The 12,379-nt window shown below is 35.7% G+C and overlaps 1 protein-coding gene across 6 annotated transcripts in view; it reads left to right on the top strand.

The window, feature by feature from the left end:
- LOC143232861 (thioredoxin domain-containing protein 11-like) overlaps nt 1-12,379 on the top strand; it is a 72,206-nt gene that overhangs the window by 21,634 nt on the left and 38,193 nt on the right. For all 6 annotated transcript variants that reach the window (XM_076468838.1, XM_076468839.1, XM_076468844.1 and 3 more), the window contains 2 exons: nt 3,695-3,788; nt 4,284-4,393. In XM_076468838.1, coding sequence (XP_076324953.1) covers nt 3,695-3,788; nt 4,284-4,393 — 204 coding nt within the window. The remainder of the gene's footprint in view (nt 1-3,694; nt 3,789-4,283; nt 4,394-12,379) is intronic.

Raw genomic sequence — 12,379 nt, 5'->3', positions numbered from 1 at the left:
TCATTGCTGTTTATGGAGCTTTTATTCATTTCCTGCAAGCTTCTGGAGGTTGGTTGGTGGTAGTTTACTCTGATGCTTTCAGTCAGGCTTAATATCTCTATGCATATTCTTCTATTCATCTCCTCCCATGTTTCCTTACTGTACTTCATATTACATCCTGTGGTGTGCTGTTAATGATTATGTATCAGCTGATCGCGAGTTATTTTTATTGTTGCAGCAGTTTTTGGTGTTTCCTTCCTTTCTCTTACTCTATCTCTAACAAGCTTCTGTCAGTTATACACTGCCATGCATTATCTTTCTGTACTTCATATTCATGTGTGGCTTTGTCCAGTCCTTTGCCTGAATGGTCAGATTTTTACATGTGGCTTCCCTTATTTTCTGTCTTGTATTTTTATTTCTCCATTGTGTTTTACCTATTATGTGGTATATGCACTGTTTTTGGTTTATCCTAAGGGATTACAGACCTTTGCATCCTATGGTTCCTCTCATACCATACTTTTTTGACTTGGATTTTTTAAAGCAGAATTTTCAGTTTTCTCCATTATGGACTATAGGATGATGTTATCTGCCATTTTTTTTGGTTTCTTGACTTTATTTGTGTTTTACAATTCTCAGTTTTATCTATGTTGTTTTATTCCTTCACCTTTTCCTGCTACCTTTTCCCTGCTTCCTTCCAGGTTAGCACCTCTATATGGTCCTCCATGTTTTTTCACATCCTCTACTGGGCCTTTTTTATTTGTGTTTTTTAAACCATATATCCTTAAAGTTCTTGTTTCTTATCACTCCTTTATGCTCAAGAATTTCATCTGTTCATCAAGATACTTCTCCTTTCACATTGTTTTCCCCTTGGTGGACTCAGCAGATAGCTCGACGTGACTTTACTATAAGAAAACACACACGCATTTGTCCCCCTTCCATATTTTTTTCTCACCTTTATAACCATTCCAATATTTTCTGCCTCCTTTGCCTGGTCAGTTCTCCTTAATAGTATATGACACATCATATTGCACCCTTACATAGTTTCTAAGTCTGTTTGTTTCTTTCCTGAAATCCTTACACCTCCCATTATATTTTTCCATTATCCTTCCAGGTTTAATTCAAAAGTTAATGTTTGTTTGTCATTTCTCCTAATGATTGTCACCTTTTTCTTGTTTCTCTTTCCATCACTTTCCCATGCCCCTGTCTACAGCTTTCTATTAAATTTGCATCATACAGTGTTAGAGTGGTGTTGAGGCTCTTCCTATCCCAGACCTGATGTACAATTCCTGATGCCACCAGGTGTTTGTTGATAAACTCCTTCAGTGTGTCCTCTGTGCATCGTGTATTGATATATAATATTGTAATATGTTACAAGGTTATGTTACACACACATAGTTATGATAGGGTATTCCACAGGACCATTTGTAAGTATTCTGTCATGGTCTGCTGCTTCATAAATATGTCTGTCCTGAACAATACACTTATGGATTAATATGAGTAAAACAGACAGGGTTTAATGCCTTTCTCTGTTTATCCTTGGCATTAAGGCTTTTCCTATTGTAGATCTGATGTACAATTGCAAATGCTGCCATGTGTTGGTTGACTGTCAACATGATTGTGGTGCTTTTTGAAATAGGGTATCACAGTCAACTATTCTACTATTGTTGTGTTCCCTTGTATTTCTAATGCATTTTTCCATTCTTCATCTAGTGGAGTACAGAAGTCTTTGCCACTCACTTATCAGTTCCTAACTGCTGGGATGGTGGACAATGGAGACCTGTCCTCGTGCATATACACAATACCACTCATTTTGAGAATAGAGTGGTGGCATTTTACTGGGGTGGATGGTGTTAATTCCCTTCATACCATGGAACTGATGCATAATTCCAGATGCTGTCACATGTTAGATGTAGCTCTCCAAAATATATTGGAGTTTACCTTTCTGGCTCAGGCATTCTCTTTTCTACCTTCTACTGGATGTTGGTTCTTGAAGATTGGGTATTTTTTGGAGCTGAACCAGTCACGTAAGTCCTCCCACGTGTTGGGATGGTACCATTCTCCTACTGTGGTCTGAATGAGAAATTCCCAAAGCTACCAGGTTTTGAACAAGAGGTACAATCTTGTATAGTGGTTCTTTTTCCCGCTGTTTGTTGAATGCCGATTTCTGGTGCAGTTGGTATTGGTTAGAGGTGGAGACATGAATTCCTGTACGTGTAAAGCTGGGAACCAGCCTTCTACCTTAGTATGGACAAAAATGTCCCAGACAGACCTGGTGTTGGTTAAATTAGAGATGTATACATACAGAGTTGGGTTCTTGGTATGATAACTCCTCTTTCCTGCCAGTACCCATTTTTGAGGTGAAAGTTATAGGATCTTGCTACTGCAAACCTGATGTACAATTCCAGATACCACTAGATGGTGGTTGAGATCAAACTCCAATTTATGGTTTTTTGTGTCCTAGCTACTGTACACCATTGGGTCCAGGTTTTTTTAGATAATTTTTTTTGGTCCTTCCAGATTTCTGCTTTTATGGCAATTCGTTTACTAAAGGGCAAAGAACATATATGGCTTAGAAGTGATGCAGTTTTCCACTAGTATGTTGTTTTTAATTCCTTGCATCCTAAATGAGGATCATATTTTTACCATTGTGGGATTCTAGCTTTTTGTGAAAGGAGGTAACATATTGTATAGGAAGTTATCATTTTTCTAAACTAAACTGGCAGTGTATTTCCAATAGATACTTAATTGTTCTCACATTTCCCACCTGTCTTCCCCACTTCTGATGTGGTTTTGTTGATTTTACCAACTTTGAAGAAGTTAACAGATGCAAGATTATAGAGGGTGCCTGTTATGATAGGGGTAAAGTTGTACACCTGTTGGTAGAGGGCTGCTGCATAATAATTAGCATGTTAGTAAGCAGAAAAAAGTGGAAGTATCATTGCTAATGGTGAGTAAACGTTTTTGCCAATAGAGGACAGAATAGGTCAAGCTGTTTTTTTTTTCATAGCCTTGCTAAGTATCTATTGGAAATGCATTTTCAGTTAAGTTTATGAAAATGTTAACATTGTTAATTACTACTGTTTGATATCTGCATTGAATTTGAGAGGAACAAGGTTTATTGTATGGTGTGTACATTATAATGTGGTTAAGTAACTGAAGAAATATATTTAAAATTTGATTTATAAAAAACAAACTATTTCCAAGAAATAAGAGATGTGAATTTGTATTCAAATATGTTGCTATAGAATTTTACTGCATATGTTTGTGTTGAATGTAGTTTGGGAAATGACATCATCCTTGAAACATTTTTACAAGTTTTGGCTGTAGATTGTAAATACTTTAAAAATACCTGCAAAGTTTGTATCCTATTTTAAGAATTTGTGTGCAGTATAAATAGTGTAAATAGTGACAAATATTTTGATCAATTGAAAAGGTTAATTCTAGTTTACTGCTTTATTGTTTTCCATTTAAGAACTCTTAAGTAGTTAACATTAAAATATTTTTATGATATTTGTATTTTTTTAAATAAATTTATTTAATAGTAATTTTTTTGTTTTATTTTGCTGAATTTATTATGTAAATAATCTGTAATAATAAATCTGGGTATTTAATTGGTAATTTATGATATACACTTATTACCATACTAGAATTGAGTATTTATGTTTAACAATTGTTATTACATGTAGCTAATAAAATTATATTTGCCATGTTTTAGGGGGTTCTGGTTAGTTATTTTGATTTTCAAGCATCACCAGAGCCTCGAGGTTACAAACAGTTTTATATGGCATCCTTAACAGCACTTAATATTGGTAAGCATAGTCAGGGTTTGGCAGTTGACACAGTATTGCTAAAACTCAAATTTACAGTTTGTTTCCTTAATTATAATTTATTACTCTAAATAATTGTTTCATTATAAGGGCTCATGAAGGTCAATCTACTGACTTTTTATTTTTTGTGAAGTGAACGTAGTGACTGAAAGGTTTGTATTTATTCCTAATGTAAAAAATTCCACTGAAATAGCTTTGTTTTTCATTGGTTAAGGAGCATCATTTTAAAAGTATAAAAGTAGGCTTGAAGTAGTATGTTTCTTTTAAACATTGAGAAAGTTTCAATATAAAATAATTTTCAGATGTTTTATTATTGAAAACTGAGTGCATTGTTATAAAAATATATATGTATCTGTTTATTAATTTCATCTAAGGAAATGTTTTGTTTCTTTATAAATTTAATATTTTTGTACTAGGTTTACCCTAATTTAGTGTCATTGGCATCATTAGGTATGTTTTACTTTTTTAATTCTACAGATCCAACAAGACAACTTGGGTTTGGCATAATAACAACTAAGAAAATGGCACTCAAGCTGAAGGTGACATCTTTTTCAACAGTTTTACTATATTTGTGGAATGGTACCGAGGTAATATTTTTGTTCATTTTAAGGCCATATATCAATATGTGTAAATATACTGATGAAGTTAATAAGGAACAGTTTTAGATCTGTAAAAGTACATAAAGGTAAAAACATAATAACACTCATGCTGTGAGGTCTGTCTAATTGACAAAGTTCACAAACATTGTGTTCATTTTCTACTTACCATACTATAACTTTTAATACAGTAGGTGTATTTTCACAAAATTTGGTAGACTATCAGTGAACATTAAAAATGTTTTGGGCACAAAAATTCTGGTGAAGTATTTTTCACTGAAAATGTGTATGTGAATATATCTAGTCTTTTTTTTTTAATACTGGTTGTGAGCTAAGTGATTTCCATGCTAAGACTAAAAATGCTTACTTTTATCTCAATAATCTTATATTTCATTTACATAATCTCAGAAGTTTCCTAAATGAATTTCAAATTGTTTTTTAGTGAAGCTTTATATTTTCTTCATTATTTTTTACCCTAACTCAATTGAAGATTGATCTATTTGACTGCCCTCATAACCACCAAGAAAAAATCTAAATACCCCTTTTTTTCTTTCTAAGATGACTTCAAACTACATTTGTTTACTGTAAATGCCTTTAAGCTCATAAAAGTATATATTTTATTGTTTTATTGCCCTTTGAACTTTGTAACCATTATTCATGTTGTTTGAGTCATTAGTCACATAGAGGACATGCAGCTCATGGTACACTATAAGATTACATAATACACAAACTATTTGTAAGCTGCTTGCAAGAGTACCTTGTAAAAATTATTATTTTTCATTTTGCCTGTCTAACCTGAAAGTTTCCAGTTTTAACATTTTAATTACCTTTATAATAATAAATAAATAACACACATAAAAAAGAAATGAAGTACTCACCTTAGCCTTCTTTGTTGTGATGTTGGCTGTTGATGACACTTAACCCTACTTTTTATTTTATACTAATGGTACTACTGCACTAAATAATTTTTTGTTTAATTAAATAATGCTTAAAGAACACAGAATTATAACATGCAAAAAAATGGAATATGGTCTGTAACTATCACAATTTTTCTGGTATTCTAACTGCATGACAAGCACTGTTAGTAATTAAGCTAAGCTCATCAGTGTGTTTCCTGAGGGAATAAAAGTTGAAGTGAAACTGACAGTTACTTTGTAAAGAAAAAACATTGTAATATGTCATTTGATAGAGTACAACTTTGGCTATTGATTAACAATAATATAGTATTGAATGTTAGAAAGAACTGTTGTTGGTTTCTGAAAGAGAGGATATAACAGATGGGCATGTAACAAGAGGGTTTTAATTTTATATTTAATGTCTCCGTAACCAAATAAGATTGAAAGCTTTGCCTGAGTAATGACAACATTATAATGAGTAACATGTTAAATTTAGTACTGTTTGAGGGATGATAAATAAATAAGATGAGGGTATGCTTTTAAAAAATGTCACAATTCTTGCACTAGTGGATATTCAAATTTACTTTGATATTGCTTCATAATACTGAGAATGTAAAACATATATTCTATTAAAATACAGATGATTAGCTATATTTTTATGCAACACTTATTGGTATAACATAAGAAATAATTAACTTTTGAATGTAACTCACTAAGAACCTTGTGACATGTTCACAAAAGAATGCTTGTGTTGAAAGGGTTGATAGTAGATCCTCCTTTTTGCTACTGTTGTTTTTATAATCATATTTTCATACATTTTAGAATTTTCATTCCACTGGCTTTGTGAGAACCTCAACTAATTTCATTTGAATTTGTCCTACTGTACAGCTATTCCTTTCTCCAACCACCCTTGTGACTTTGTTCCAGGGATTTTTTTAGTTCGTGAGTGCTCACTATATACTTCTATGGCTTCTTTACATCTTCTCTTTGGAGCTTCACTCTTGTTGGTGAGTCACTCATTTTTGCCAGTCCTTACTCTGTCAACAGAGTTAGCATCTTCACCCCCAAATCCTCCATGATATTTCTCTTAGACCCTCAATATGGATATCTGTATGTGGTGAGGGGATCTTCCAGAGAAGGTTCTATCTTTTCAGTTTATCTCCTGTGGGATTTGAATGATCATCCACATGTTTGCCATGAGTGGCAACCTGTAAAAGGGAGAAGAAGGTTCCTTGTTGTGTGAGGGACATAACCCTAATACAATACTTTAGCCTTGAGTTCCTCTAGATGGGTAGCCCCCTCCCAGGGTCAATCAGCTGGTCCTATTGGGCTAAGGTCAACTGAGTACCAGTGTTGGGCATTCTCAACAAGTGTTGTGGAGATTCCGTCTGATGCTGGTGTTTGGGTACAGTGCTCGTGAAACCCTAATGTTGCTGCAGTGTCCTTGTTTGGCATTGTAGTACACCCTATCATAGGACATTATGGTGGTTGTGGTCAATTGGTGCTAAAGTCTTTCTTCTTTTCTTATGGATCCTCCAAATAAAAATAAAATAATAAAAAACATCATTAGTAAAGGACCGTGACTGAAAGACTCAGAATAGGAGTTTCAACCTCATTTTCTTGTACTACATTCTTTGTCAGACAAATCATTTGGACAAATTTCTCCCTTTTTTATTCAGAAGGTATTAAAGGGACTTGCTAACCCTCTTAAGTCAGTCAAGAAGCTATATTTTGGGTATATCTTGGTTGAAACACCTACCCCAAAACACAGTGAACTCCTTGAATCTATAGGTTATTGAGGATATACCCATTTAGTTTACTTTCCATGCTACTTTTAATTCCTTATGAGAAGTTATTGTTGAAAGGGACTTAAAGAATATGTCTGAGTCAGAGATCCTTGCTAGTTTCTCCATGTAAGGAGTTTCTGCTGTGAGGTGTATCCCTTCTCATAAGGACAGTATTATGCTGCCTATTAATGTATTAATTTTGATGTTTAAATCATCAAGTATACCTGCTGCTCTCATGCCAGGTTATCTGAACTGTAAGGTATGGCTTTGTATCCCCTACCTCCTCAGATGTTTCCATTGTTCACCAAAAGACAAAAATTTTGTGGAGGCAAAGATGGTGATGTATCCTAGTGCAAACTGGAACTTCACGATGTTAATTGTCGTGGCTCTCACCCCTTTTACTTTTGCCCTAGTTTGTTAGTACAGCATTTGAAACAATGAACAACATTTGTTATTCCAAGGCTTAAAGTTATTGTCTCCAACTCCATTTCTGACATATGCAGCTGCACTCCACTCTATTGCTGCTGTGAGAATGTACACAGATCTTTTTGTGCCTCCAACAGAATGATTCTCAAACCATGTAAATTTTTTTTTACTCTCTGTGGACAAGTGGATTGACAAGTCCTTCCAGTGACTACCTGGGTACACTTCCTTTGATCCTGGCTTCTGGCATTTTTTTGGCTCCATCTTCTTTGGTTGTGAGATGTATAATAATTGTTTTTTCACACCCTCAGTTGCTGGAATCTACATCTACTGACAGAGATCTGCCCTCTCAATTCAGGGTAGAATCCGTGGAGGTTGACAGACTTTTTTCTAAGAAAGAAAAATGATGAAGTCATAAACCAAAGGGTTTTCCATCCAGTTGTTCTCCACCTAAATAGAAATGACAACTGATACAGTAGAAATGTCAAGGTTCCCTTTATAATCTGTGGGGTCTTGATTGATTTCTTTAATCCTTTGTGTCTTTCCTTATTGAAACCATTTCTGAAACATGATGATACAGTCACTTTTCAGATGTTATTCTTATACCAAAATGACAGATTGTGTGATGGACAAATGTGTGGAGGGGTGGAACTGCTGGTTGACCAGCATGTGCCCACCCTGTCTTTGCCGCTTGTGTAACGGTGAGGAGGCAGGCCGAGTGATTGGTTCAGTTTAACCATTGGTGCTTCATCTAATACTACCTATTGTTAGACAATTTATTTATTTTTAAGTGAGGATACAGTGAGTGAATAGAGCACATAGGCACTAACTCAAAGCTTTACAGTAAAAGCAAAGAAGTCTGAGACTGAGATTTAAATAAAACTTCTTTTATTAACTTTTTATATACTTATAAGTTACAATCAACAGACCTTTTCTTAAGTAGATTAGCTTTGATTATTTTGATAACACTTTTGCTAAACATCCTATAGAATTAATGGATAACATGCTAACTGATGGTCAGGAATAATAGCACTAAATATAGAGAGTTCAGGCTAGAAACTGTCTGATGCTTTATTACAGTAAAAGAAGGTTTGGATAAGAAAGTTGTGTAGAAGTAGTGACAATTTCTTCTTCTGGGGATAGAGCCCTTTGTGGAATCTGGGAGCAACTTTGTTCTCGGGAGATATTGCTGCTCTTTGTCTGTTACACGACATCTTACATATGGATTTTTCTTGGCATCCTCATGATCTACCAGTAATATGCACACTACCTACAGGTAGTTCCAATACTTGATCTTATTGTGATCCATTGTTCACAAGTGGAGATAATGAATCACCAGCCTCTTCTCTTGTATTTCAAAGTGTCAGTTAGCTTCCTTCTTAGGAAGTTTTAAGCTTGCTAATTATCAATTATTCATAGCTTTAACCCATATTGTAGTATCATCAAGTTGCCAAAGTTTCTTCCTGGTATGACTCATTAATGCAGAATCCATAGCTTGCATAACTCCTTTATTGACCTCTATATTGTTAACTCATTACAGATTAACATACAGCAGAAAGTTTCTTGACATGTTTCTCTTAATCCATGGCTTGAATAACCTTTTTACTGACCTTAACAGCATCAGCTCCTTACAGACTAAACATACAGCGGAAAGTTTCTCAACATGTTTTCTTCAGTCACCTTTGTTCTGTAATCATCATTGTTTTATACACGCGTGCACTTATACTTTACTGTATCCTGTATTGCACTTCTTCTTATTAGGCATAATTATATGAGGCATTAAAATATCTAGTGATATCTCACTTGTTACACTCATGGAGGCTGTTGCCACCTGTGTTTCATTAGGTCATTGTTATACTTATTTTCAGGTAACTAGTCAGTCTTTTACTACCATTTATTTTTCTGTCTGCTCTCCTTCACTTTTCTTGGAAGGTTGAAAGGTTGAGAGTAACCAACAGGGTAGAGACCATTTTTCTACTGTTTTGGTGGTGTTTGTGTTGCGTGATCTGCATGCTTTGGTGGAAATTGCACTAAGCCAACTGGTACTTTTTCACCATTCACTTGGAACTTGATCCTGTTGTCATTTCTCTACTGTATGGTAGTAGTGATGACTGTATTGTTCTAACAGCTGCTCAATCTGCTCCTAAGATCTCAATACACTTTCCACTGTTTCCTCATCTGTGGTGAAGTTCTGCCTGCCAGAAGGCATGGAAGGCTCAAAAATAGCCCTTGGATACCAGTCCCACTATTTTAAGCCTCCTTGATTTTCAGTGGGCTCTTGCCTGTGTACAGCACATTAGACATCAAAGTCAAAATGAATCTTAGATTGTGTTCACAACTAGCATGTCTTCTGTCATTTATACCAAAATGATATGGGACAAGATTTGGAAGGTCAGTGGAAAGTATACTTTCCATTCCAATTTACTCTCCAATGGCCAGGAAGTTGTTGATGTTTAGAGCATTGTGGATACTCTCAGCAAGAATATTTTTCATGCATCTTGCACTTCTGTTTCTTCTGCCTCCTTTGCCATAAATCTTGGGCAAGGCAATCGCCTCTTTCCTTTTAGACCAGTCATTTCTATGACTATAATCACCTTTTTACACTGATGGAACTCAAGCTTGCTCTTCATAAGTCTGGCAGTGCATTATTCAAACCTGATGATGTATTATTTGAAATGCTTCACCATCTCTGTCATGCTTCTCTTGCTATTCTTTTGGTAATTTATAAATGAATCTGGCAGGAGAATGTTTTTCCTGATGCCTGGCACTGGGCACTTCTCTAAGGCTTGGAAGAATCCCAAGATCCCTTCTAACTATTGTTCAACTGCTTTAACAAACTGTTTCTCTAAGGTCTTGAAGAGGATGGTTAATGCTAGTTTTGTTTGGTTCCTTGAAACAAACAACTTCTTGCCCACCCATTGTGTTTTCTGTCAACAGTGCTCCACTGTGAACCACCTGATTTGACTTGAAGTCTCAATAAAAAGAGCTTTCCTCAAGAGAGTACATCTTGTTTCTGTGTTCTTTGACCTAGAGAAAGCTAATGACACTATGTGGAGGTATGGCATTTTGTGAGACCTCCACTTCTCCAGGGTGCGTGGCCGTTTACCCATGTTCAGATGATTCCAAGTTTGGGCGAGTTTGACACTTTCCCATTATTTTTCACAGGATCTAGGGGTCCCTTGGGATGGTGTCTTGAGTGTCACACTTTTCAGTATAAAAATTAATGCTATTGCTACACATCTTCTTCCTACTGTTGAAAATGGTATCTATGTTGATGACTTTCACATCTCATGTTGGTCATAAAACATGAAGTTTATTGAGAAGCAGCTTTAGACTGCTCTCATTTGCTTGTTGAATTGGGTTACTGTATACTGTTTTACCTTTTCTTTTTTCAAACTGTTTGCATGCACGTTTGCCACCAATGTCTCAGCAATGTTGTTGTTCTGTTATCTTAGGGCTTATCTTTGACTGTAAGCTTACTTTCATTTCCTCCATCAAGTAACTGTGTGTCAAGTGTATGATGGCACATCTCTCTTTCATCTCTTGGGGAGAGGACTGATTTTTTATGTTCATTATCCATAGTGCCCCCATTTGCTCCACACTGGACTATGGGTCTATGGTTTGACCAGGACCTCAGCCTTCTGTATGAAACATCTGGGGCTTCAGCTTTGCATAGAAGCTTTCAGCATTTCTCCACCCCAGAGTTTGTACACGAACCTCCTCTTCATTTCTGCTGTTTGCAACTTTCCTTGCACTATGCTGTTAATCTTTGATCTTTACCACAGTATCAAAACTGGGGTTATGTCTTCCTTCCTCAGTGGGCTGTGCTCTTTTGGAATAGATAGTGTGTTATTCTTCCCTTTGGACTTTATATCTAGGCACAGCTGGCTGAGTTGTGTCTCTTATTGGATAACATTACTGTTTCCACTGATCACCCCATCTAGCCATGGCTTATTACAATCCCCACCTGTGACTTTTCTTTAGTCATCTGAGGAAGGTGGACACTCACGATTTGCCTATCTTTTGAATCATTCATCCATTTCCATTTATACAGATGATTTGAAATCAGGTGACTGTAGGATTTGTCATGGTTTGTTGTGACTCGGTGGCTGCTCACAGGATCCCCTCTACAGTTTCTGTGTTCACTGCCGAGTTGCATGCTATTTTTCTTGCCCTGAATCTCTTAGAAGCTATGCAGTACACTGACTCTTTTAACTCTCTATTTGCCCTGGAATCACTTAGTATTAGTTCTCACCCATTTCTCATTGATATTATAAAATGATTGGCCCATTTTTCTTTATCTTCTATTTCTACTCAGTTTTTTTTAATATGTAATCATATTGGTATCTGTTGAAATTATGGCTAAGCCTGTCTCCTGTGGTGCCATCACACCCATGCTTATCACGTATATGGACCACAGTCCTGTATTGAAGGCATGGCTTCAAGCCAGTTGGCAGTTAGTTGACTTGGAGTGAGCAAAATCATAACAAGATTTTGCAGATCAAATCTTCCTTTGTTCTTTGGCTGTCTTGTATCCATAAAGATTAAAAGTTGTCCTAACTAGGCTATGCATTGGTCACATTTATTTAACTCATTGTTTTCTTTTATCTGGAACTGATCCACTAATGTGTGGTTATGGTGATACTCAAGTCATGATACCCCATGTTTTACTCTCATGCCGTCATTACAACCGTGATATGTGTAAATTTTTGTTGCACATTTTACTTGCCTTGTGAAAGAATGAAGATTTGTGAGTGCAAATAAGTTAGTGTGCATGGAAGTGTGACCCTTCTGTTGGTGGAGGGCTTTTGTTGCATGATTACATAACTATTTACTGCTGTAAATTCACAGTATTTTTGTTACTGGTGCAT

This window comes from Tachypleus tridentatus, chromosome 11 (assembly GCF_004210375.1).
Source record: "Tachypleus tridentatus isolate NWPU-2018 chromosome 11, ASM421037v1, whole genome shotgun sequence".
Lineage (NCBI taxonomy): Eukaryota > Metazoa > Arthropoda > Merostomata > Xiphosura > Limulidae > Tachypleus > Tachypleus tridentatus.
This window is presented reverse-complemented; position numbering and strand designations above follow the sequence as displayed.